The 27,608-nt window shown below is 39.1% G+C and overlaps 3 protein-coding genes across 5 annotated transcripts in view; 2 read left to right on the top strand and 1 right to left on the bottom strand.

Moving 5' to 3' along the window:
* adcy6a (adenylate cyclase 6a) overlaps positions 1 to 12,836 on the top strand; it is a 60,461-nt gene extending 47,625 nt beyond the window's left edge. The window contains exons 10-24 of the mRNA XM_081386944.1: positions 488 to 616; positions 788 to 816; positions 913 to 1,060; positions 1,963 to 2,060; positions 4,561 to 4,648; positions 4,731 to 4,847; positions 5,176 to 5,337; positions 5,434 to 5,609; positions 6,897 to 6,920; positions 7,022 to 7,051; positions 7,217 to 7,349; positions 7,490 to 7,753; positions 8,381 to 8,585; positions 10,291 to 10,415; positions 10,502 to 12,836. Coding sequence (XP_081243070.1) covers positions 488 to 616; positions 788 to 816; positions 913 to 1,060; positions 1,963 to 2,060; positions 4,561 to 4,648; positions 4,731 to 4,847; positions 5,176 to 5,337; positions 5,434 to 5,609; positions 6,897 to 6,920; positions 7,022 to 7,051; positions 7,217 to 7,349; positions 7,490 to 7,753; positions 8,381 to 8,585; positions 10,291 to 10,415; positions 10,502 to 10,630 — 1,857 coding nt within the window. The 3' untranslated portion in view covers positions 10,631 to 12,836. The remainder of the gene's footprint in view (positions 1 to 487; positions 617 to 787; positions 817 to 912; positions 1,061 to 1,962; positions 2,061 to 4,560; positions 4,649 to 4,730; positions 4,848 to 5,175; positions 5,338 to 5,433; positions 5,610 to 6,896; positions 6,921 to 7,021; positions 7,052 to 7,216; positions 7,350 to 7,489; positions 7,754 to 8,380; positions 8,586 to 10,290; positions 10,416 to 10,501) is intronic.
* Positions 12,837 to 18,113: 5,277 nt separating this feature from the next.
* spmip11 (sperm microtubule inner protein 11) lies at positions 18,114 to 21,211 on the bottom strand. The gene is made up of 3 exons (XM_081386943.1): positions 20,846 to 21,211; positions 18,978 to 19,113; positions 18,114 to 18,895 (listed from the first exon to the last, which is right to left on the bottom strand). The coding sequence occupies exons 1-3, from the start codon at positions 20,934 to 20,936 to the stop codon at positions 18,847 to 18,849; spliced, it is 276 nt and encodes a 91-aa protein (XP_081243069.1). The 5' UTR covers positions 20,937 to 21,211; the 3' UTR covers positions 18,114 to 18,846.
* Positions 21,139 to 27,576, top strand: LOC308703460 (polypeptide N-acetylgalactosaminyltransferase 6-like). Of its 3 annotated transcripts, none has more exons than XM_081386940.1 (11): positions 21,139 to 21,403; positions 21,883 to 22,365; positions 22,475 to 22,647; positions 23,612 to 23,761; positions 23,980 to 24,214; positions 24,575 to 24,692; positions 25,537 to 25,737; positions 25,838 to 25,969; positions 26,075 to 26,176; positions 26,339 to 26,509; positions 26,692 to 27,576. In XM_081386940.1, the coding sequence occupies exons 2-11, from the start codon at positions 21,884 to 21,886 to the stop codon at positions 26,803 to 26,805; spliced, it is 1,878 nt and encodes a 625-aa protein (XP_081243066.1). In that variant the 5' UTR covers positions 21,139 to 21,403; position 21,883; the 3' UTR covers positions 26,806 to 27,576. The 3 variants fall into 3 exon arrangements, with proteins under 3 accessions (XP_081243066.1, XP_081243068.1, XP_081243067.1); XM_081386942.1 differs by having other exon boundaries at positions 21,230 to 21,403; positions 26,339 to 26,479; positions 26,692 to 27,122; XM_081386941.1 differs by lacking the exon at positions 21,139 to 21,403 and adding an exon at positions 21,663 to 21,785 and having other exon boundaries at positions 26,692 to 27,289.
* The last annotated feature ends 32 nt before the right edge of the window (positions 27,577 to 27,608 follow it).

Raw genomic sequence — 27,608 nt, 5'->3', positions numbered from 1 at the left:
ATTTCTTTTGCATTTTTCATGTACAGACGAAATTATTGTCAAAACGATCCCCGTTCACACGGATCCGCGAAAACGACTAAAACGCAGTATTATGCTGCCAGGCCAGTAGATGGCGCATATGCATGACATCACCGTTTTCACAAATTCTTGTTTTTGTAGTTTACACGGAGACGATAACGATATCATATTTAAAAACTTGCACTTTGAAACCCATTTTCTTTGCCCAAGTTTGCATTTTCAGGACCCCAAAACACCATCGCCATGTAAATGAACAGCCAAAAACGCATAAGTTTTGTTTTTAGTTGACAATTTGGACAAACAAATGACATAATTTTAATATTGGTTAAGATTTATTGGTTATCTGCCGTTTTGGTTATCTGTCAAAACACAAAAATCATTTTAATATTGGTGCATCCCTAATTTTCATTCATCATTACATTCCAGAATCTTGACCACATTACTTTCCCTTTGCCCTTGACTGTTTCAGAAAGATGAGAAGGCCATGATGGCTAAGATGCAGCGCACGCGGACGAACTCCAACGAGGGTCTGGTACCGCGATGGGTGCCTGACAGATCCTTCTCCAGGACTAAAGACTCCAAAGTCTTCAGACAGATGGTGAGACCCCACATGACCTGTCGCTCAATCTGTCACCCACTCCCTATGGCACTCGCCTGATCGCTCTCTCGTGTTCCTTTAGCCGTCTTCCACCTCCTATATGTCCTCCTATATTACTCACAGATCTTTCTGATCTTCTCTGACTTACATTTGTTCCTTCTCTTCACTCAGGGCATTGATGAAACAACCAGCAAAGACAAGTGAGTGTTTTGTCTTGTCTTTTTGAGAATAAATGCAGTTGGGAAAGAAGAACGCAAAAGGCACAATTGTAACTGTTCTTCTGCTCACGAACACAGCCGTGGTGCTCAGGAGGCGCTGAACCCGGAGGACGAGGTGGATGAGTTTTTGGGGCGTGCCATTGATGCTCGCAGTATTGACCAGCTCCGCAAAGACCACGTGAAGAAGTTCCTGCTCACCTTCCAAACCTCCAGCCTGGAGAAAAAGGTCAGACTCAAAGTCACTGGCTGAGTTCCAGCTTCCCGTCCAGATCTCCCCACCCATTCAAGTTTAATTGAGCAGTGCCGATCGTCTAGCAGACTAACAGGATGGATGACATCATCTGAGATCAAATGTCCTCCAATTTCCTGTTTGGTATTTAAGAAGGGGAAAACTAGGAGACTGAATTCTTTGGATTTGTTCAGAGTAGTTTTTAGCATGTCATGTGGTTAACAGGGTCATCTGGGTGATTACTCACCCTCAAGTTGTTTCAAACCTGTATGAGTTTATTTCTTCTGCTGAACATGATATTATAAGGAAGATATTTTGAAGAATGTCAGTAACCAGACAGTTGATGGACCCCATTGACTTCAACAGTAGGTAAAAAAAATACTATGGAAGTCAATGGGGTCCAACAACTGTTTGGTTACTGACATTCTTCAAAATTTCTTCCTTTATGTTCAGCAGAAGAAATAAATTCATACAGGTTTGAAACAACTTGAGGGTTAGTAAATTATGACAGAATTTATCACAACAAGGATGATAACTGTAAAAATAATTATAAAGATATAGATCTAAAAACCGTTCTGAATATAAAAGAGAATGGCAAAATCCTGCTATAACGATCATGACACAGAGGAACGATATTGTTGGACTCACTTTTCCAGCTGATGAATGATAAAAACATTGACAGCCAATCAGAATCCATTCTGTTTTAAAGAGCTCAAGCATTTAAAGCGGCAGACGACAGACCTTTAGCGCGCTTATAATAAACAGAACGATATCATACGCTGGTGTGGATGCTAATATAGTTATCATTGTAGTTCGTGGTGTACACAGCCTTCATATTTGGCACAGATTAGTAAGTCAACATGTTTTGATGATGTTTTATTTCCTTGTCTTGTTTCTAGTATTCTAAGAAGGTAGATGATCGTTTCGGCGGTTATGTGGCCTGTACGCTGCTGGTCTTCTGTTTCATTTCCTTTATCCAGATCGTCATATTCCCTCAGTGAGTGATCAACCCACACACACACACACGTTTACTTAGCTATCTAAATGAGGACATTCCATACACATATTGTTTTTATGTTATAGCTAGTTAGAAATACTATAACCAGGGCTTTACATTAAACACCCGCCAAATGCGGGTGTATTTCAGCAGTGGCGAGTAACGAACACAGTCACTCCTACTAACCACTTCCACGGGTTGAATTGTATATATATATAATATATACATTTTTCAATTGTCTTTTAAAAAGGCATCTGAAATAATAAACTAAGTGCAATGTAGTGTTGTCAAAAATATTGTTTTTATAATGCATATCGACACTGAAATATCTGAAACGCTTCCAATACTAATTATCCACAGAATAGATAGACGATATCTATCTATAGATGTGCTCTCGCTCTCATCTCTCCGACAGCGAGTGACACACAAACCCGCCTCCCCTCACTCACTCGTTTCATTTGCTCTGGATAAATATTGTTGCTGTTACGGGGCTTGCATTTCAGCACGTATGGCGCATAATTTTACTCATTGCCGCAGATGTTGTGCTCACACCCAAAGTGCGGCACATAAAGCTGCCTCTCAATACTAAATTGAGTTATTTTTTGCTGCTTGTTGCACTTAAACAGTCAAACACACAAAATAATGTCAAAATGTCGGTTTTGGTGAGTATTCACGTAAACACAGTCCGTTATATTTTAAGTGAATGTAAACGGAAAGAAAACGCATGTGTAACAGTATAATGGATCCGTGTGTCAGGTCTTAAAGTGACAGCAGCCTAATATACCTTCTGCCAAATTAAAAAAATATAAAAAAATATCTATATGGCAGTTTTCCCCATGGTACCAATGTGGCCGGTGAAAATGCCAGTGTCTGGTGAGTAAAAAAGTTAATGTCAAGTTAATGTAACCCTAACCCACACCCTACATGTGCAGTCACATTTACCATCGCTCAGCGAAAAGTCACGGGCAAAATCCATTCGTTCCAAAAGCTATCCGTGCGATCAGAAGTTTCACATGAGGAGGAAAATTTTCCCAATGCAGATTCCGTTCATGTTCCCGTTGGTCACGCTATTTTGTCACGTTGACCAACAGCTGCTTGGTTTGAAAGGGACTTCTGTGTGAGCCAGGCTTGTGCAAAATTCAGAATTTCAGAATTGGCCTCCATTCAATTCTAGAATTGGAATTTGAATTGAATTTACTCCGCCCCACACGACGTTGAATTGAATTTGAATTGGAATGACAGGAAGTGGAATTAAATTCATGGCAATTCAAAGAAATTCCACACAGTCACACAACAGAAAGAATGTGTTGAGTCTCGCATGCTTTCAGTGTTAGGAAGGTTACTTTGGAAATGTTATTGCTTACTGTTATTAGTTACCCATTATAAATGTGGTTTGGATTACTTTATTTGGATAACTTTATCAATGCAAAGCCATTTCGTTTTAAGTTGATTAGTAACTAATTGAATTAAACATTTTACCTCAGTAATACAATTACATTAATTTTGTAATTTAATAACAGAAATTTCATTTCACGTAACTATTTACTCCTCAACCCTGCATACATTTTGTTCTAAAATAGATATTGATCAAATTCTTGAAATAAATTACCCCCTCAATGTTGTTTAATTAGTTTTGTTTTTAACATTGCTTTTAACATTCATTGCTGGGTGAAAACATATCATTTTAAAGTAATCTATACAAGTAGTTCAAACTAATATCATTTATAATGCAATCATATCTGACATATACTGTAAAGCTTCATTGTTAAACACTATTTAAAATATGTATATGAATTTTTATTGAATTGCAATTCTGCTTCCTTTAATTCAAATTCGAATTGTAATTCTAGATCCTGTTTTTGACATCAATTCAAATTCAAGAATTGAATTGGAATTAAGGAGTCATTCTCAATTCAATTCTGAATTGTGCACAAGCGTGGTGTGAGCAGTGCTTCAGACATCGCTACGCTATTGACAGTCTGCTCATTAAGTCTGATGTCACACGTCACCAAATCAGATGCCAAAAGCAAGCAAAAAACAGTCTCACAGTGTGTTTTAAAACTACTGAAAAATCATAATTGTGAGTCTAACCTTTATATCAAAATCCCAGGTGACCAAACAGTGATTTACCTTTTATGAATCTTTAAAACATTGGTGTCCGGGACGCCGTGAGCCCAGAGACTGTAGTAAATACACCAATCCGTGAGTAAAATGAATAAATAGTGCTCATAAATGAATGTCGAAACTGTATTCTCACTTGGAACAAGTGGAGGTTTGGAACTGCAAATGGTATTCCTTACTTCACGATTCACTGAAATGCCGCTGATGTTGACCGCACATTAACCCTAAGATTTTTACAATTAAAAAACGTTATTTACTTTATACTGTTGAGTTATACAAATGAGGACGTCCCCAAACTGACAGGTTTAGCTTACTTCTGGCAACATATTTGTCCCCAAATTATGGTTAACTAGTCTGAAACCTCCTCTGTGTTCTGCAGTACTCTGGTCATGCTGGGAATTTACATCAGTATCTTCATCATTCTTGCCAACATCCTCTTCATCTGTGCCATTTACTCCTGCGTGAAGGTAAGCAGTCTACATGCGCCGCTTTTCATTCGCTTGCGTTTTGCAAATGTGTACGACTGGCCTGTATCTCTCTGTCTCGCAGCTCTTCCCCGCCGCCATGCAGACCGTGTCCAAGAAGATTGTTCAGTCTCGCACCAACAGCACACTGGTGGGAGTCTTCACCCTCATCCTCGTCTTCATCTCTGCCTTTGTCAACATGGTACGCAGAGCTGCCAAATCACTTCGCACACAATAGTAGTGTTTCTAACACTTCAGCTAACAATCTTATTTCTTCCAAGGAGACCGTATGATCACAAATGTTGCTTTAAAAGAACAATTCTGTCATCATTTACTCACCCTCATGTTGTTCCAAAACACGTACTTTCTTTGGCCTACGACAATAAAAATAAATGATGACCAGGGTCGTCAAGCTCCAAAAATGGCAAAGCATTAGAAAATGAGTGCAGTGAGCTCATCCTTTAACTGCTTGTAGCTGTATAACGATTGTATATTTTGGAGCCTGAGTGTGTGTTTTGTGTTTCCTGCAGTTTTCCTGTGACACACGGAAGCTGGTGGACTGTGTAGCGGAGCGGTTTAACTGGTCGTCGTCAGAGATGGTGACTCCCTGTGTCATTCACAACTTGTCTCGCTCTGTAGCCAACGGCCTGGATATCTGTGTCAGCGACACTCCCTCCTGCCCCTTCCCCGAGGTAAAAAGAGTGTGTAGTCACACCAAGATCGTAAAACTGACACATTACAGGTTTCATGCTGACTCATCCTGGTGTTTACCCGATGTTCTGCTTCAGTATTTCAGCTACAGTGTGCTGCTGACCCTGCTGGCCTGCTCCGTGTTCCTGCAGATCAGTAGTATAGGGAAGCTGGCTTTAATGCTGCTCATCCAGCTCACTTTCCTGCTGCTTGTGGAGTGGCCAGAGGTGGCGCTGTTTGACAACGCAGACCTCTTCGTGACGGCCAATGCCCTGTAAGTACCACTGCCGGCCACTAGAGGGCGTCAGTACTGCTCAATCTCAACAGAGAGAAGTTGCTTTGAAGTGGCTTTATGTTCTGATGAGAATAGAGGGCTGCAGGGATGATGTATTTTTGTAGGCCAGAAACGAAAAGTCAGTTTTTTTTTTGTTTTGTTTTTTAAATGGTTTTATTCTACGACATAAAACACACCAGTAATACCCCACTCGTTATTTCTTTTAAAGCCTAACAACTTGCTAAATGGTAATACATGGAATAGAGTCGAGCAACCGTAGTGTAGTTCGTTATCTCTATAGACAAAACGTGCAAGTGTCATAAACTTTTGTTTATCCCAGAGCTTATGTTTTTTGCAATAATCCAAAAGCCAATGGAAAAATCCTATTCGGAGGAAACAATGTGATGCTAACTTCTGGGTTGGTCTACAAAAATATGTCATCCCTGCACCTTTGAGCCTTAATTTGATCTGACTACTTGTGGCCTGTTGATTGTGATTAGTTTAAATAGTATAACACTGAATTATGTTAATTTAGTAATAAAAGTATTAAATAATGTAGTTTGTGGATTGTTGTTTTAGTATTATTTAAATTATATTATTTAGATATATTTTTCATTCGTTTTTATTTTTTTTAGTTTTAGTGATTTCGGGTAACACTTTACAATAAGGTTCATTAGTTAACATTAGTTAATGTATTAACTAAAATGAACTAACAATGAGCAGTACATTTGTTACTGAATTGGTTAATCTTTGTTAATGTTAGTCAATAAAAATACAGCTGTACATTGTTTGTTCATGTTAGTTCACAGTGCATTAACTAATGTTAACAAATACAACCTTTGATTTTAATAATGTATTAGTAAATGTTTAAATGAATATTAACTAAGATTAATAGATGCTGTAGAAGTATTGTTCATTCTTAGTTTATTTTAACTAAGGTAGTTAACCAATGGTAACCAATAAAGCTTATTGTAAAGCGTTACTGTAATTTCTGCTTTTATTATTAGTTTTTGTTCAATATTTAGCTTTAATTAATTTAATTATTGAATAGTTTAAGTTTTAGTTAACAATAACTAGAGTGGTTTGCAATAATAGTTTTACTTTTTGTTCCCCCAATACTGAAAATGTGGTTCTATCTCTGATTTGAATATTCAGTTTGTGTATTTGTATTAAAAATAAATGCTGTAAGGTTTAATAATTCTTGCGAATACAATGTGTACTTGTTTTGCATATGTTTGTTCGTTAAAACAAGTGTTCTTGCTGTTCTTTCTTTTTTTTTTTTTGTAGAGTTTTCAATGAAACTCTGCAATGGTGAGACCTATATTAATCTCTTATGCTTCCTATTAATCATATATGATCATTTATTGTTTTTACAAGCTCAGAAATGATTAATCTTTATGGTTTTCCCACAGGTCCAATCTCAATACAACTACTGAACAGTGGTATGTCTTAATAGACTTTTTGAGTTTTTAATTATTTGAATTGCTTTGAATGTTTACCTGTAGACACTAAATCTTTCTTGTGGTTGTGTGTGCCTGTATCCTGTTACATCCATGCTGTGATGTAAATAATTGATCCTGTGGCTGACCCGATCTCTCTTGTTGCAGTGCTTTCAGGGTGACTAAAGTGTCCCTAAAGGTCATGACCCCAGTGATCCTCACTGTATTTGTACTAGCACTGTACCTACACGCCCAGCAAGTGGAGTCAACAGCTCGTCTAGACTTCCTTTGGAAACTTCAGGTCAGGATTTGAATCTACGTTATTAGTTGAACCACTTTTTTTGCGGCACGCTTGATTCACTAAGATATACAATAGCGTGTGTGACCAAAAATTATTTGTTGATAAAATACCTTCAGAATTTGATATATGTGCTGTAATAGGCCACAGAAGAGAAGGAGGAGATGGAGGAACTTCAAGCCTACAACCGTCGGCTTCTCCACAACATCTTGCCCAAAGATGTGGCCGCCCACTTTCTAGCTAGAGAGAGGAGGAACGACGAGCTGTACTACCAGTCGTGTGAGTGCGTGGCTGTCATGTTCGCCTCCATCAGCAACTTTTCCGAGTTCTACGTGGAGCTGGAGGCCAACAACGAGGGAGTGGAGTGTCTGAGGCTCCTCAATGAGATCATCGCTGATTTTGATGAGGTTAGAAGGCTGGAGATTAATGTTTGAAGAGATTGAGGGAATCTTAAATTATTAAACCAATCTGTGTGACGAATATGAAAAGATCTTGGCTTGGCTTTTTTTGACTTGAATACACTACCATTTAGTTTGAGGTTGGTTATATATTTTGAATGCTTTTGAAAGAAGTCTTTTACGCTCACCAAGGCCGGAAATACAGTAAAAACAGTAATACTGTGAAATAATATTACAATTCAAAATTACGTAGTTTACTGCAATATATTTTAAAGTTTAATTTTTTCCTGTGTTGGCAAAGCTGAATTTTCAGCATCATTACTCCAGTCTTCAGTGTCACATGATCCTTCAGAAATCACTCTGATATGATGATTTGATGCTCAAGAAACATTTCTGATTATTATCAATGTTGAAAACAGTTGTGCTGCTTCATATTTTTGTTAATATTTTCAGGATCAAGTTAAAAAGAACAGCATATATTCAAACTAAAATATTTTGTTACATTATAAATGCCTTTACTGTCACTTTTGATTAGTTTTGATCCTTGCTGAATAAAAGTGTTAATTTCTTTCAAAACAAAATCTTACATTTTTGGAAGGTAGTGTACATCGATTAAACCCTTTCTCACTATTACAGATCATCAGTGAGGAGAAATACAGGCAGCTGGAGAAAATAAAGACCATTGGCAGCACCTACATGGCAGCATCTGGCCTCAACGACTCCACCTATGACAAGGAAGGCCGCTCGCATATAACCGCTCTGGCCGACTACGCCATGCACCTCCGCGAACAGATGAAATACATCAATGAGCATTCCTTCAACAACTTCCAGATGAAGATCGGTAAGCGTCAAAACCTACAGGCTCACATAGGAGTCCAATGTTCACTGATTATTTATTAGAAACAGTTGAAAATGTTTGGTTTGCCAAATCAGTCATGTGGTGCAACCAAGTCTCTTAAAATATCAAATCATTTGATATTGTTGATGTACAATGTAATGTGACTCCCCACAAATAAATGGTATTTTTAAATGAATTATTCATTAGCTTTGTAACAAAAAAAAAAAAATCTCTTGATTTAGATGTGTACGCATGTTTTTAAGGTGTAAAAAAACCCAGATATTTTAAATTGTTTACACCCAGTGTCATTGTTAACTAAAACTATTAAAAATGTTTTTGTTAATTGAAGTAAAGCCGAAATAAAGAAAAATATTTGATGGAAGAATATAAACTTTAAAAAAGCGTTAGAAATTAGAAATGTTGCTTTGGCAACTAACTGAAATCAAATATAATGACTACAACTAAAACTGAAATAATAAATAAAATTTAAATATTTAAAACAAAAACTAATACAAATGACAAAGCACATAACAGTTACTAAACTGAAATAAAAATAAAAATAAAAGCTAATTCAAAATATTAATAAATACTATAATATTATAATTTACATAATACTAAAAAAACACTGGTTACACTACATGATGTCACATGACATTGATTTAAAATGAAAGTTTTTCAAAACCATCTGAAACCAGCACACCTGAAGCATCAAAAATTGCACACCGGGAGGAGGTGGTCTGAGTTCGGTTGCACTCGAACTGTGCCGCGATTCGCGTGAATGTGAAACTCGGGCTACTTCCCTACTAAATAGTATGTGAAAAACAGTATGTGACAAAAGAAGTAAGTTCGACATCATAGGACTCATAAAAAAGTAGGCAAAACTATATACTATACTATAAACTGCATACTATGGACACTTTACTATCCCATGAGGCCAAGAATGGCAGTGATGCTGGTAGTTCCCATGACAGCATGGCGAATGTAGTACGTCCGGTTTACATTCATACTACACACATTTTTGTGATTGAATTTGTGAATGGCAGTGAAGTGATGTAACCATAAAACGTATAAAACAATGGATGTAGTGTCCGTGACGTCACCCGTAGGTTTCTGAAGAGCATTTTTGAAGCCCAAAGTGGGCGGAGCCGGCCATCGCCATCTTGGCAGCGCGTCACTCCCGGATAACCGAAAATGGGCAAAGAGACGGGATTAGCTGAGGTGACGTGACGCTAGCAGACAAACGACTAGTATAGCCACTCAAGTGGCCACGCCCTTAATTATGCAGAACTTTAAGGCTTAATATAATTTAAACGGATGAAATCTCTCTCCATCTCGGACCTCGGCAAATGTGCCCAGTGTGAAAGCTCAGCGCCGCGCCACGTCTAGGACAACTCTCACCTGAAAATCCGATAACATCAGCAATTTTCTAATTTCTGTAAATAAATATAAAGCTAAATGTATATTGCAGCACAGGTTGAAGTCCGTATATACATTAACTACGATTTGAGACTCATAAATGTAAATTTAATATAAAACTATGTAAATGGCGCTCTGTGGCGCGGCAGGATTTTGAACACGGTCCTGAGCCGTTGCTGGGCGCCGCGGACATAGAGAATTATGTGTTCGAATTTAAAAGACGCTGCGCGTCCGGTGTGCGACCCCCTTTAGGGTACATTTCTAATAAGTTGGCATATGCATGTGTGTGCAGGGCTAAACATTGGACCAGTGGTTGCAGGAGTTATTGGAGCCAGGAAGCCCCAGTATGATATCTGGGGAAACACAGTAAACGTGGCCAGTCGGATGGACAGTACAGGGGTCCCGGACCAGATTCAGGTAAACCTTCAATCCCGTAGAGGCTCACACAGTGTCGTCGTCATCCTGAGTAAGTCACGTAGAAGTGATTTTCTGGTATTTTACAGGTGACCACAGACCTGCACCAGGTGTTGGCCAGTAAAGGTTACCAGCTGGAGTGCCGAGGGGTTGTAAAGGTGAAAGGCAAGGGTGAGATGACCACTTACTTCCTGAACAACGGACCTCCCAACAGTTAGCAGTGCACTAGAATTTCTTTGGATTCCCACAATTCCCCAGAGAGGAGGATTTCTCCAGGCAAGCTGAAGACAAACAAGTAGCCATCGCCATCACTTGAAGAAAGAAAACAAACAAAAAAAGGAAGATTATGAAAAAACAAAGCAGACTCCACACTGGAGAGTCGTGGCGGTCGTGGATATGCCTGTGCACCTTGAAGGACGATTGTTTTTAAGCCTCTCCCTCAGGCTGCTTGAAAGATGCAAAGTCTGTTTATTTAATAAAGGCCTTTATTTGCCGAAGAAAAACGCTGTACATAAGGCATTTTCTCCAGTTTTATTTTTGTGACTTTTTTTTTTCCCTGTTATTTTTATTTCAGGAGAATATAAATACAGGTACTCATGTTTCGTTCGGAATTCCTTATTTATTTTGATCTTGATGTTTTGTGCAAAAAGTCCTTTATGGAAAAAAGTTGGAAAACACATACACATTTATACCGTACATAAACATGTACGCTCGTATATTTGTGCGTGTACGAATACAGTATCTGTATAAATTATAAAGAGAACTATTGACCAAAGACCAAAGTATTTAATAGAAAAGAAGTTTGCGGAAGTTTGAATCTTATGTAATGCCCTGACGCCCTCGATTTCCCTGTTTTTATGGCGTTTTGTCATTTAAAGTAAATCACACTCTGTCACTGGCAGAGCGTTGTGCTCTGGATCATATGAAGGATTGAATGATTTAATTTAAAGTCTTGCTTTTCCGTAAGAATGACAAATTCTAGATGGAAAAGTGTGTGGAAAGCTGTGGAACAGTAGTTTTTTTTTTTTTTTTTTTGGGAAGTACGACCAGGTCTGGGCCTTTAACGTCCTCAAGGAAGACTTCAGTTTAGTTTTGTGTGTTCCGTCAACCATTTCTTCTTTTTTCAAAGAAGTATTTTTGGTACAAAATGAAATAAAAGGAAAAAAAGAGTTTTTCGGAGGCATCTGGGGAAAAGCCACGGCATTGGATACCACGGTACAAGACAGTTTATCGAGATCCAATTCATTCTAGAAGGACTTTTTTTTAAAAATGAAAGAAATATATCTATAAATTATGACTGAATACTGTGCTTTGTAATCTCGAAGGGGCATAACTCTTTTCACTGTGAGGTTTCTATGATACGACTAGCTGCTTTCTTGCCAAACTAAACAGCTCAAAAGCATGTCTGATTGTGGTATCTTCTCTACGATTTTTGTTTGTTTGATTCCCTTAAGTTTTAATGTTTGGGTATTTTGTATCACCTCTGTATCCGTTTTTATTCCTATTCTGGTTGTTCTTATCTGTTTGATTATGATTCCATTCCAGCTGAGGAGAGGGAACAAAGACTTGAGAATTGAGACGTTCTAGCAAGTTGGTACTAACTGATCAACTGCAGTCAGTGACGTATGAACAATATTCCCTCCACTCCATCTCTTTAAGGAAAAAGCCACATGGGGAAATACATAATCAAAACATACACTTCAAATTCATTAGATGTACTATAATACTTAACAGTTGCTAGCCTGCTAATTGCTAACATAGAACCAATAGAGACTTACCGTACACTGCATGCCTGCAGTGCGAATTGCAGTGCATTTGCCTTAATTGAACAAACTTCAGTATATGATAACAGTGCCTCTTTAAATCACACGCTAAAGCCGCGCAATTCACCTGTTTGATGCAACCCATTACAGCAACGTTTGTTAACTCGGTCACCTCTTTCAGCGAATTGACTTGCATGATGGCCAACGCACTGTCTTTCTCCTGCTGTGTGTTCTTCACTTATTGAAAACTTGCTGTGATAGTAGCTTGGTCATTGCATGTCAGTTGGTCACGTTCGTACCAAAGGCAGGGCGCCCCGTTGTTCCGTCCAGTATGTGCAATAAAAGCGTGCACGAATGGAGATTCAGCGCGAGGGAAGGAAACATACTATCTGATGTACTGTGAGCAAGCAGGAGTGTATTTTAGTACTACTGACTCTCACACTGGGGCCTCTGTCTAGATCAGGGCTGAACGACTCCTGATCGTTTCTTTATTTTCATTTACCTTTTTGTTTGTTTGTTTGTTTCATTTTTTACTTTAGTCGAAGGATTAGAAAAGGGACAAGCTTTTCAACTTTGCAAAGGAAAGTTGAGAAAAGACTCTTGAATATAGACAAACTTTTCCCCTCAAAATAAAAAATATCTGTTTTATTTGTTTTTTGTGATTGCTTTGTATTGTGGTTTTTGTTTAAAGGGATAGGTCACCCAAATTTTTTTATATTTTTTCATTTATTCACCTTTATGTCATTCCAAACCTGTTAAGACTTTAGTTAATCTTCGGAACACAAATTAAGACATTTGTAATGAAATCTGAGAGATTTCTGTTCCTCCGTTGACAGTCTATGCAACTACCGCTTTGACGCTTCAAAAAGTTCATAAAGAGATTGTAAAACTAATTCATTGATTAAAACAAATGTGCTGCGTAACACGAAAATGAACCTCATTGGTTCTTCCTGAAGCTCAAAGAAACGTGATGCGTAACACGAAAATGAACCTCATTGGTTCTTCCTGAAGCTCAAAGAAACGTGATGCGTAACACGAAAATGAACCTCATTGGTTCTTGAGGAAGCTCAAACGTGCTGCGTAACAAGAAAATGAACCTCATTGGTTCTTGCTGAAGCTCAAACGTGCTGCGTAACACGAGAATGAACCTCATTGGTTCTTGAGGAAGCTCAAACGTGCTGCGTAACACGAGAATGAACCTCATTGGTTCTTGAGGAAGCTCAAACGTGCTGCGTAACACGAGAATGAACCTCATTGGTTCTTGAGGAAGCTCAAACGTGCTGCGTAACACGAGAATGAACCTCATTGGTTCTTGAGGAAGCTCAAACGTGCTGCGTAACACGAGAATGAACCTCATTGGTTCTTGAGGAAGCTCAAACGTGCTGCGTAACTCGAGAATGAACCTCATTGGTTCTTGAGGAAGCTCAAACGTGCTGCGTAACACGAGAATGAACCTCATTGGTTCTTGCTGAAGCTCAAACGTCCTGCGTAACACGAGAATGAACCTCATTGGTTCTTGAGGAAGCTCAAACGTGCTGCGTAACACGAGAATGAACCTCATTGGTTCTTGCTGAAGCTCAAACGTGCTGCGTAACACATGAGAATGAACCTCATTGGTTCTTGAGGAAGCTCAAACGTGCTGCGTAACACATGAGAATGAACCTCATTGGTTCTTGCTGAAGCTCAAATGTCCTGCGTAACACGAGAATGAACCTCATTGGTTCTTGCTGAAGCTCAAACGTCCTGCGTAACACGAGAATGAACCTCATTGGTTCTTGCTGAAGCTCAAACGTGCTGCGTAACACGAGAATGAACCTCATTGGTTCTTGCTGAAGCTCAAACGTGCTGCGTAACACGAGAATGAACCTCATTGGTTCTTGCTGAAGCTCAAACGTGCTGCGTAACATGAGAATGAACCTCATTGGTTCTTGCTGAAGCTCAAACGTGCTGCGTAATACGAGAATGAACCTGATTGGTTCTTGCTGAAGCTCAAACGTGCTACGTAACACATGAGAATTAACCTCATTGGTTCTTGCTGAAGCTCAAACGTCCTGCGTAACACGAGAATGGACCTCATTGGTTCTTGCTGAAGCTCAAACGTGCTGCGTAACATGAGAATGAACCTCATTGGTTCTTGCTGAAGCTCAAACGTCCTGCGTAACACGAGAATGGACCTCATTGGTTCTTGCTGAAGCTCAAACGTGCTGCGTAACATGAGAATGAACCTCATTGGTTCTTGAGGAAGCTCAAACGTGATGCGTAACACGAGAATGAACCTCATTGGTTCTTGCTGAAGCTCAAACGTGCTGCGTAACATGAGAATGAACCTCATTGGTTCTTGCTGAAGCTCAAACGTCCTGCGTAACACGAGAATGAACCTCATTGGTTCTTGCTGAAGCTCAAACGTCCTGCGTAACACGAGAATGAACCTCATTGGTTCTTGAGGAAGCTCAAACGTGCTGCGTAACACGAGAATGAACCTCATTGGTTCTTGAGGAAGCTCAAACGTGATGCGTAACACGAGAATGAACCTCATTGGCTCTTGCTGAAGCTCAAACGTGCTGCGTAACACGAGAATGAACCTCATTGGTTCTTGCTGAAGCTCAAACGAGCTGCGTAACACGAGAATGAACCTCATTGGTTCTTGCTGAAGCTCAAACGTCCTGCGTAACACGAGAATGAACCTCATTGGTTCTTGCTGAAGCTCAAACGTGCTGCGTAACATGAGAATGAACCTCATTGGTTCTTGAGGAAGCTCAAACGTGATGCGTAACACGAGAATGAACCTCATTGGCTCTTGCTGAAGCTCAAACGTGCTGCGTAACACGAGAATGAACCTCATTGGTTCTTGCTGAAGCTCAAACGAGCTGCGTAACACGAGAATGAACCTCATTGGTTCTTGCTGAAGCTCAAACGTCCTGCGTAACACGAGAATGAACCTCATTGGTTCTTGCTGAAGCTCAAACGTGCTGCGTAACACGAGAATGAACCTCATTGGTTCTTGAGGAAGCTCAAACGTGATGCGTAACACGAGAATGAACCTCATTGGCTCTTGCTGAAGCTCAAACGTGCTGCGTAACATGAGAATGAACCTCATTGGTTCTTGAGGAAGCTCAAACGTGATGCGTAACACGAGAATGAACCTCATTGGCTCTTGCTGAAGCTCAAACGTGCTGCGTAACATGAGAATGAACCTCATTGGTTCTTGAGGAAGCTCAAACGTGATGCGTAACAGGAGAATGAACCTCATTGGTTCTTGCAGAAGCTCAAACGTGCTGCATAACACGAGAATGAACCTCATTGGTTCTTGCAGAAGCTCAAACGTGCTGCGTAACACGAGAATGAACCTCATTGGTTCTTGCAGAAGCTCAAACGTGCTGCGTAACACGAGAATGAACCTCATTGGTTCTTGCAGAAGCTCAAACGTGCTGCGTAACACGAGAATGAACCTCATAGGTTCTCGCACGTCAAGTGAAAATGCTTCAGCTGATGTGTGAGTTGATGAATGTTTACATGTGAATAAAAGCCTAAATTATATCTGTTTAGTGTACAAAGTGATTGTGTCTCTTTGGACTAAACTGCTCAATTCATATGGATTAGTCAAAGTGGAAGTTGCGTAGCTGTATATGGAGGAACAGAAATCTCTCAGATTTCAACTCATTTGAGTTCCGAAGATGAACAAATGTCTTACAGGTTTAGAACGGCATGAAAGTGAGTAAATTATGGCATCATTTTCTTTGACAGAATAGTTTTTTGGGTGAACTTTAAATCCCTTTGTTTTGGTATATTTTAACCATTATATTTGAGTGACCATAAATGATGCATCATTTGAAGGGTTTTAGTTACCTCAAATTATTTATAGGCACACTGTACATTTCATCAATTTTATCACCATTTTTGGGTGAAAAATTGGAAATATATATACAGTGAGGAAAATAAGTATTTGAACACCCTGCTATTTTGCAAGTTCTCCCACTTAGAAATCATGGAGGGGTCTGAAATTGTCATCGTAGGTGCATGTCCACTGTGAGAGACATAATCTAAAAAAAAAAAATCCAGAAATCACAATGTATGATTTTTTAACTATTTATTTGTATGACACAGCTGCAAATAAGTATTTGAACACCTGAGAAAATCAATGTTAATATTTGGTACAGTAGCCTTTGTTTGCAATTACAGAGGTCAAACTGGTTTTTCACCAGGTTTGCGCACACTGCGGGAGGGATTTTGGCCCACTCCTCCACACAGATCTTCTCTAGATCAGTCAGGTTTCTGGGCTGTCGCTGAGAAACACGGAGTTTGAGCTCCCTCCAAAGATTCTCTATTGGGTTTAGGTCTGGAGACTGGCTAGGCCACGCCAGAACCTTGATATGCTTCTTACAGAGCCACTCCTTGGTTATCCTGGCTGTGTGCTTCGGGTCATTGTCATGTTGGAAGACCCAGCCTCGACCCATCTTCAATGCTCTAACTGAGGGAAGGAGGTTGTTCCCCAAAATCTCGCAATACATGGCCCCGGTCATCCTCTCCTTAATACAGTGCAGTCGCCCTGTCCCATGTGCAGAAAAACACCCCCAAAGCATGATGCTACCACCCCCATGCTTCACAGTAGGGATGGTGTTCTTGGGATGGTACTCATCGTTCTTCTTCCTCCAAACACATTTAGTGGAATTATGACCAAAAAGTTCTATTTTGGTCTCATCTGACCACATGACTTTCTCCCATGACTCCTCTGGATCATCCAAATGGTCATTGGCAAACTTAAGACGGGCCTTGACATGTGCTGGTTTAAGCAGGGGAACCTTCCATGCCATGCATGATTTCAAACCATGACGTCTTAGTGTATTACCAACAGTAACCTTGGAAACGGTGGTCCCAGCTCTTTTCAGGTCATTGACCAGCTCCTCCCGTGTAGTTCTGGGCTGATTTCTCACCTTTCTTAGGATCATTGAGACCCCACGAGGTGAGATCTTGCATGGAGCCCCAGTCCGAGGGAGACTGACAGTCATGTTTAGCTTCTTCCATTTTCTAATGATTGCTCCAACAGTGGACCTTTTTTCACCAAGCTGCTTGGCAATTTCCCCGTAGCCCTTTCCAGCCTTGTGGAGGAGTACAATTTTGTCTCTAGTGTCTTTGGACAGCTCTTTGGTCTTGGCCATGTTAGTAGTTGGATTCTTACTGATTGTATGGGGTGGACAGGTGTCTTTATGCAGCTAACGACCTCAAACAGGTGCATCTAATTTAGGATAATAAATGGAGTGGAGGTGGACATTTTAAAGGCAGACTAACCCCTGGTTCACACAGGACGCCGAAGCGACGCGGAACGGAAAATCACGCGCGGTCCGGCGCCTGCCTGTTCACACTAGAGGCGTATTCTCCGCGGCGGTCTACAAGCGCTTCTGCTCAGTTGTTGTTTATTCAGAGCTATTTTTTTACATCATGGGTAAGTAAATAACCTCATAAAATGAATACACCATGTTTCTGTAACCAAGAAGTTTGTACACTTCTTGTATTAATACTTTTTGTTAATACTCGCGGTATTTTAATTTGAAAATTGCTTATATTTTGACAATTGACCGGATGTCTCGTGTTTCTTGGTGTGACTTCCTGCCGGAATGGACGCGGATCACTCGCGGCTCGCGAAAAAAATAGACCAGACGCCGAAACTGGCGCTTCACGGCGCGGGCCGGCCGCGACGCGCCGCGGCGCACCGCGTCTGGTGTGAACGACACCATAGGTTAACATGGGCGCCGAAAGGAAGCGGCCTCCGTTCCGCGCCGCTTCGGTGTCGCTTCGGCGTCCGGTGTGAATGGGCCGTAACAGGTCTTTGAGGGTCAGAGTTCTAGCTGATAGACAGGTGTTCAAATACTTATTTGCAGCTGGATCATACAAATAAATAGTTAAAAAATCATATATTGTGATTTCTGGATTTTTTTTTTTAGATTATGTCTCTCACAGTGGACATGCACGTACGATGACAATTTCAGACCCCTCCATGATTTCCAAGTGGGAGAACTTGCAAAATAGCAGGGTGTTCAAATACTTATTTTCCTCAATGTATATATAATTTGTTTTCAATTAATGATAGTGACTTCAATAATCAAACTAATATCACTTTAGTAGCTTCAATAACTTCAGTCATGAACTTCAATGGCTTCAGTGATCAAACTGATTAATTTCATGTTGAAACTTTACCTGTAAATAGAGATGCCTTGCAAATAGTAAATATTTTATGCATTTGGTGAGTTGAACCATTTTGTAATTCAAACACCAGTTATTTCAATGTTTTAGTCCATTTCTGATACAAATGAAAGAAGAAACAAACATTAAGTAAAAAAACATTATTTTTACTTTAACTTAAAAATAGGTTTTAGAATGAAAGCTGCTTCAGGTAAATTGTTAAGTTTAGTCACAAATAGTTCATTGTTTTATTAATACTAGATTTTGCCACCATTATACAGGTATATGCAAAGAATAACATTTAGCACATACAGTATGGGACTAAATTTATTACACTAAATTCTCAGAACAATATGGCACAGTCATAAATGTGTGTAGTGGATACACGTTACATTTGCGTATCCTCTGCACCTCTTGTCCTGCAAGGCGACGTGACACAGTAGTGCTGAAGCATTATGGGACAGTGATCATTTCATAGTTTCATGGATCAGGGATCAAAACAAGCTGAAGTCTGGGTAGGTCATTGACATCTCATTCACAAACCTGAGAAAATAAATGAAATGTATGTGTTAAAGCATTACACAAGTATTTGTTGACACACATTGACTCTTAAGATTCATCATACTTTGTCATTTCGCTGTTTTTGCGTGGGAAGTGACGGGTTCGAGTCCAAGGCTCCTGGTTCTTCAGGCCTCCAGTGGGAACCCACCAACCATACTGCTGGTTCTCCGTCACAGGTACACGATACAGTTCTTTAGGAGCTGAAAGGGAAACAAGATCTCATCGGTGACCACCAAGAATGTTGCGAATTAATGAAGATCTAAAGCAGGGCTGCTAACTAACATTTGAGTTCAGCTTGGAGTGAGAATTAAAGTATTTTAGATTTTGATTCAATTCATAAGCTTGCGATTTGATTCCCATCTTGATTTCAATTCGATCCAATATTGATTAATTTCAATATACTGTATTATTTCAGGTACAATACATTTTTTTTTCTCCAGAAAAAAAGTCTCTGAACTACTGCTGTACACTACAGCCTACAGGGAACCAAGTCAGCTGTACATTATTATTAAAAGTTAAAATTAACAACTGATTAGTAAACAATTGCATATAAGGCAGTTTTGTAATAATACCTTTTTAGTGATATAAGTGAATGTAATATAATGCAGGTTTTTTTCCTCTCAAAATGCTAATTTTTCTATAAAAATTTTCCCATACTATGGCCACTGAGTGGAATGCAATGTTGTTTCGCTATGGAATAAAACAATTTAAAAGATAATTGTGACTTTTTCTCTCACAAATATGAGAGATAAACTCTTGTGAGTTATCATGTCAGAATTGCTAGTTGTTTATAACTCACAATTCTGACATTATAACTTACAATTGTGAGTTTATATCTTGCAATTCTGACTTTTTCTCGCAATTGCGAGTTTATATCTTGCAAATCTAACTTTTTTTTGCAAGTTTATATCTCGCAATTTTGAACTTTTATGGCATTGGCGAGTTTATATCTCGCAATTTAGAATTTTTTCAGAATTGTGAGATATAAACTAAATTATAATTTTTTATTATTATTATTATTATTACGTGGCGGAAACAAGCTTCCATAGAGTGACTTTCCTGAGGTAAACAAAGTTATGTGACATTGTGTAGAAGCCTTTTTATTGGCGTCTGACCGAGCGATAGTAAAGGGGAAGAGATGGCGCTTGAACTTGGAGCTACAGCGATCTCTCATGCTCATTAAAGAGCCACAAAACCACTTTTTTGCTTGTTTGTTAAAATTTTGTAATACCATTGATATATAGGAAAGCTGAGACTTTGTTTTATATCAAAAGTAAAATACTCTGTCTTTTGTCAGTTGTCAGTGTCTTTGCTCCTCAATGTTTTTTCATTGAGGGCGGGATGCTTCAGATTCTAGAGAGCATTTGATTGGACAGTAAATCTGATGAGAAGCTGACGTGATATTGAAGGAAGTGAGAGATAAGTTTAATGATTATATCTTCTCAATGCGAATTTTGTGATTGTTTTGGAGCACATAGCTTATAGTTAACAGTAAGGCTGGCTAACATATTCACACTAAAAGCCAAAAAACTTCCATTTTGATTTAATGGGGACTTTAAGTTAAAAATTAGGCCATTTTTAAAAAATTGCATAATGTACATGAACAAATCTGAACAAGATGTATTTGGTACTGTATATCAGTTATTAATTTCTCTATTTTGAGAAAGCATAATTGCATGAACTAGCCTATACAAAACCTCTAATACATGCAGTATGTGGGTGTTTGATGTAGGCCTATTTAGTATGAAATTACACCCCCGAACGCGTCTGATCATATCCTGATATCTGCTCTGGCTGCCAAGATGCAGGTCTGATGAGTCAGAAGGGAAAACCCAAACATACTGGACCTCACTACTAAATGTAACGTTAAACAGATGTGCTAAAGACGCGCAGCGCCTGCATTACCGTAAAGTCGAACCAAAGCAGCCATACCTCGCGTATCTAGTTTGTTTTGGGCAGATGGTAACATCCTGTCCCCAATAGGGTTCTGATAGCCCAGATATGTGATTCCGAAGAAAGCCATAATCAAAGCTGTATAATTAGTACTAACGTTAACGTTACCCCAACAGGAGCAGAACGTGCTGAACTGAACGAGCACCAAGTCGAGCACGAGCTTCACGCGCTAATGTTTAATCATGTGTTGTCATGGATACTTGCACTGCCCCTCATTTCCTGTTCATTCATCAGCACGTTTAAAAAACAATGCTCAAAGCAGAGTTAAATTTGATTACAGTCAAATTCAAAGCCATAAACACATTTCATGCTTCCTAAATATCACCTCTGTCCACTTATTAGTTCACGGTTCTTTAGTTAACAACTTGTTTGTATAGAAAATAAACCGGTTCAATTATTCAATGAGATGCACCTGGCATGACGGAATGATCTTACTGCTAGAAAAAAAATGTCAATACGAGCCATTTTCACATTATCTTCTGTGTAGGCTACGTTTACAATTGGTTACAACGCGTCCACTTTAGTGCAGGACTGCAGGTAAGTAATGTAACATACTTGAGCTGAAGCACCATTCTTTGAACCACCTCACTCCTTTTCGAGACATTTATCTTACAAATTACAGAAATGCTTGAGTTCTCATTAATAGATGTGTTTATGGCTTCTTTGAACGCACCTGCTAACGTTACAAAGCTGATACATTCTCAAAATTCTCATATTTAGGTTGGCTTCTTTTCGGTTTGTCTGTATGGTTCTTTTCTTATATCTAAAAATTCTTCTTTTTTTTTTTCTTTTTTTTAGTAAGATACCAAAATGTTATTAATGGGAGAGTTCCGTGACAAATTAATTGAAATATTCCATGTTTTCTTAATGTCACACGAAGGGACACTGTTGTCAATGATCTTCTAAAATTGAAAACAAAGTAATTTATTTTGCTGGTACTACAACAAATGGATGAAGTTACATAAAGTTCTCGTTGAACCAGAATTTGTGATCCAGTTTGGTTTGTTTTCATACAGGATGCGTTTACGAAGTCCTCAATGTGCACTACACATAAATCTGAGCTTCTTGGGACTGACCCTTTTAATCACCATTCTATGGGTAATACAGCTGGATCTAGGGAAGTGGAGGTCTGCCAGCGGGTTTCAAGGCCTTCTCCTAAAGCCAAGATACAGAGGAAGTGTGGGTTTGAATTCCAGCAGCACTTGGCATTATCGAAAGGATGCCTCTGCATCACAATTTGAATGGGCTTCAGCATTATCTGGAGATGCCAGCTGTCCCTCTGGGTTCTATAGCATGAAGGACCTCAGGCCTCACATACAGAGACCTCAGGAGGATCCTGAAGGACCTGGAGTGGATGGAAACCCCTTCATAACTGGCATCATGACTCATGTAAAGTTGAGGGAGAAGCAGGAGGGTCTTTCTAGAAACGGCTTTAACCAGTTTGCCAGTGACCGCATCTCCTTCCACCGTAGTCTTGGTGTCGACACGCGGCCCCCTGAGTGAGTATCATAAGAGGCAGACTGAGCAAAATTGTTCGAGAGAACTTTTGACCATGTAGTTCTAGATTACTTCCAAATATCTAATCCAATTCTCTGTTACTCTTTTAAGATGCATTGAGAAAAAGTTCAACAGATGTCCACGGTTACCCACTACCAGTGTGATAATTGTGTTCCACAATGAGGCTTGGTCCACTCTCCTCCGCACCATCTACAGTGTCTTGCATACTTCACCTGCTGTTTTACTTAAAGAAATCATACTGGTGGATGATGCAAGTACTCAAGGTAAGTTAATACATTGCATTTTTAGGTCCTTGGTATGAATAAGGTTGACAATAAAATGAGCAAACAAATTCCATGGACTTACATTGAAGAAGAGGCCCAAGCCATATCTTGAGGCTCTTTTGACTTGAGCTAGTAAGCAACCGGCCAAAACACCCTTGTAGCAATGCCAAAGCAGTCACCTAGGACACCTTAGCAATGCCTTAGCATTAGCAATCATTCAGGACACACTAGTAACACCTTATCAACCACCTAAAACACCCTATCAACACCTTGACAGCCACCCAAGAAAATGGCAATGCCTTAGCAACCACCCAAGACACACTAGTGACATCTTGACAGCTACCCAAAACACCTTAGCAACACCTTAGCTACCACCCAAGACACTAGCAACACCTTAGCAACCACCCAGAACACAATGGCAACGTCTTAGCAATTCAATTCACATTTATTTGTATAGCGCTTTTCACAATACATATCATTTCAAAGCAGCTTTACAGCAACAGCTTAACAGCCACCCAGAAGAAAATGGCAAGACCTTAGCAAACACCCAGAAAACCATGGCAATGCCTTAGCAACCACCCAAAGCACACTATTAACACATTGATAACCACCCAAAACACCCTACCAACACCTTAGCAACCACCCAGAACAACATGGAAAGACCTTAGCAATCACCCAAGAAACACTAGCAATGGCGTGGCAACACCTTAGTGACCATTCAGACCCAGGACACCCTAGCAACACTTTATCAACCACCTAGAACAGACACTCTTGTAACATCTTAACAACCACCCAAAAAACCCTAGCAAAAGCTTAGCAACCACTTAGGACACCCTAGCAACCACCTTGTCAACCACTCAGCATACTATGTGTTAAAACGCTGTCTTATTGAAATGTGGAAATCTAGTTAAAACCGTACATCTTTCATTTGAAATCTTGTAGATTAAGGCAGTTTTCATTTCAGAACATCTAGCTGCCCCGCTAGAACAGTATGTCAAGTCTCTTGAGATTGTGCGTGTCCTGAGGCAGCGTGAGAGGAAAGGTTTAATTGCTGCCAGACTCTTGGGTGCACGTGAGGCTGGAGGAGAAGTGCTTGTCTTCCTGGACTCCCACTGTGAGTACATACTATCGGGGACTTTAAAGAGTGTAGTGCACCACAACCTTTGGCTTTCACAGAAACTGAATTGACTGGAGGTATCAAACCTGAGTCCTTTAAAAGGTGAACATGATATATTCAGACAGTCATATGAGGATTGAGTCCAACCAAAGTTGATTTGTTAAAGTAGATACATTAGTCAAATTCATAATCTGATTTAGTGTGTGTTTTCCCAGGTGAGTGTTTCTATGGTTGGTTGGAGCCACTGTTGGACCGGTTAGTTCAGGAACCTACCACAGTTGTGAGCCCAAGGATTGCTGTCATCAACAAGGACAATCTACAGTTTATAAAGCCAGTGCCGTCAGCCCTCACACATACCCGAGGGAAATTTGACTGGATCCTAAATTTTGGCTGGGAGACTATACCTGAGGAAGAGAGGGTGAAACGCAAAGATGAAACCTATCCAGTCAGGCAAATGATGCACGCACACATGCACACACGTTGAGTTTCCATGTTATATTGGGACGTTCCATAGACATAATTTCATTTTTTTCTGCACAAACTGTATACCCCCTAACCCCAAAACTACCCATCATGAAAAACTTTATACATTTTCACATTTTTGAAAAACATCATGGTATAATTTACAAGCTGTTTTCTTCACATTTGGGGACATTTGGTCTCCATAATGTAGGGTTTAACAGGACCACACACATACATATACACTCATACAAAAACACATTTTTCTCAGTAACAAACATCAGTTTAAATTGCATTTATATCGCTGCTGCATGAGACACTAATTTTCATGTAGTTAAATTTTTCGTTCAGGACACCTGCTATTGCCGGAGGACTTTTTGCCATTTACAAGCAGTTCTTTGAACACATTGGGACCTATGATGACAAGATGGAGTTTTGGGGAGGAGAGAACATAGAAATGTCATTTAGGGTAAGACCGTCCCACATGTTTTTATCTTCCACATCCTTTAAAAGCGTCATTACTCCAGTCTTCAGTGTCACATGATCCTTCAGAAATCATTCAAGTGAACTTTTGTTAAAGGTATAGCGGAGGATCTTTCCGAATTTTAGATAAGACCCGCCCTCTCCACTTTTTGAAAAGTTTGATTGATTCACCAGAATGATTGACAATTAGGAGGACCAATAGTATAGGTATTCCACCCGGAAGTAAAAAATCCTCCGCTATACCTTTAACATGTATCATAAAATTAGACAATTTTGACATTTGTCATTTTAACTAAATTGTTAACTAAAACTTTAAAAATAATTTTTAAAAATGATTGTTTATAATATACACTGTGTAATAAAATATAATAAAATATATAATTAATAATATATAACAAATATGGCAACTAACTGAAATAAAATAAAATTGTTGAAGTACTAAAATTACTAAATCAAAAGCTAAAATGAATTAAAGCTAAATTTAAATTTAAAATAAATAAAATAAAATGACACAAGCACATAACTGTTATGATTCCAGCCTGTGTTCCCCTGGTCCTACTTGTACTTTTGTTACTTCCTGTTCTACTCCATGTTTTGTAGTCCTTTTGTAGTTTTTTGTTGTTGATTTGTTCTGTGATTGTGTGTCACAGTGTTTCTTATGTTCCTTGTTGAGTCTTGTCCTACATGGATGCATGTTTGGTGCTGCTCATTCTGTTATCTCGTTTTTTAATCCACCCGGCGTTACAAGAACACAATTTCAAAAACTAAAATGAAACTGAATTTAAAACGACACTGCTCTGGTATCATACATTATGCATTGGCTCTTTCAGGTATGGCTGTGTGGAGGTCGTCTAGAGATCATTCCCTGTTCTGTGGTCGGCCACATCTTCCGCACCAAAAGTCCGCACACCTTCCCAAAAGGCACTGATGTGATCATAATCAACCAGGTTCGCCTCGCAGAAGTCTGGTTGGATGATTACAAGAAGATTTTCTACAACAGAAATAAAAAAGCTGCTGCCTTTGAAGCAAAGGTGAGAGAAGTGGATAATGTGTGTAATATTTTTAAATGATTGCAAAATAAGTCTTATTTGTAAAGCTCACATATTTCTCTTTTACCTTTGAGGAGCACAGAAATCATACGGGGACATAAGGGAACGCCTGAAGCTCAAAGAGAAGCTACATTGCAAAAATTTCTCCTGGTATCTAGAAAACATCTACCCAGAGTTCTTTGTGCCTGATTTGAACCCTGTGCTGTTTGGATCGGTAATGCAGTGTTCTATAATTTGATCATTTATTGCAGTAATAATTTGATCATTTATAGCAGTGTGTGTGTGTGTGTGTGTGTGCACGTGCTTATTGTGTCTGTAGTTGAAGAACATTGCCACAAAAACTTGTCTTGATATTGGTAAGAAGAATCCTGGAGGGAAGTCAGTGATTTTATTCATTTGCCACAACATGGGAATAAATCAGGTATTCTAATGACCACTGCTGTCATCCTCACATTATTATTATCATTATTTTTTGGCTATTTACTTAATTGCTTCCATACTTTTTCACACTGAATTTGACCACTTCTAAACATGAAAACGTGGCCACAGTAAACAGAATCACTCAGTTATTTTATCTTTGTAGTATTTTGAGTACACGCCGCATCAGGAGCTGAGGCATAATATTGATAAGCAGCTGTGTCTGCATGCAACGATCGAGCCCGAACCTGTGCGAGTGGAGCTGTGCAACTTTCAGGGTGATGGAACCGTCCCAGCTCCACAACAGGTGTGGAGTTTCATTCTTGTTTCCCAACAGGTATAGTGCATATCAATATATCCCAACAACCCTTTTGCCCTGTGACATTGCAAAACAAAATTAATTACTATCATGGCACAATCTTATATAATCTCAAACTTTTGTGCACTTCATCATTTTAGAGATTTTAATTTGGTCTTTGTTTGTGTTTTCTTACCTTATACATTTGCGATTGTTTGCAGATATATCTTCTCCACAGTGCTCTGTTTAATAAGTGTTTAATGGTGGAGTATGGCAACATCATCATGAAAAGCTGTGACCCTGCCAACAGTTATCAGCATTGGTCTTTCATCTGATCTGTGTCCGCCGTCAGATTGCCCGACTCTCTTTAGGAATATTGCACAAAATAGAAGTGCAATGAATAGTTGCACAAATGTTGCATCATGTTGTGCACTAATGTAAGTTTGTGCGATGCTTCAGGAGTTCTTATTTGATTTAGTTAATTCAGTCAAATGAAATGAAACGTGACCTGATTAAATGCACTAAAATCATTATTTTTCGAATAATGCACACTTTCAGTGCACGTTTATTTTGTTTATCACTGTTCAGTTGCTAACCAATGTATTTATTATTACATGCAAGCTGATGAATTAAAGATATAAAGACTTTTTGTAAGCGAGGTGTGCAATGATTTGTGTTGTGAACTGGATTTATGCTCTTTTTAATGGTTTGTCTATGAGCAAGACCACTTAAAGGGATAGTTTACCCAAAAAGGAAAACTGTCATAATTTACTCTCCCTCAAGTTGTTCCTAACCTGTATGAGTTTGTTTCTTCTGCTGAACACAAACGAAGATATTTGAAAGTATGTTAGTAATCAAACAGTTGACGGTAGCCATTGACTTCCATAGTATGTTTTTCTTTTGTGTTCAACAGAAGAAAGAAACTCGAAGAACAACTTGAGGGTGAGAAAAGACAATTTCCATTTTTCGGGGCACTATCCCTTTAAAATCCAGTCGAAGATGTACATCAACGCAAGGTGGCGCTAATGCAATAGACTAGTTTCTAGTGACGCAATGCTGTTTGTTCTGCAGTTGTTAACGTAATAAATGACTCTGAATCTTAACGTTATACGAAATATGCCTAGTAGACGCATTTATT

This window comes from Scardinius erythrophthalmus (genome assembly GCF_964197995.2).
Source record: "Scardinius erythrophthalmus genome assembly, chromosome: 15".
Taxonomy (NCBI): Eukaryota; Metazoa; Chordata; class Actinopteri; order Cypriniformes; family Leuciscidae; genus Scardinius; species Scardinius erythrophthalmus.
This window is presented reverse-complemented; position numbering and strand designations above follow the sequence as displayed.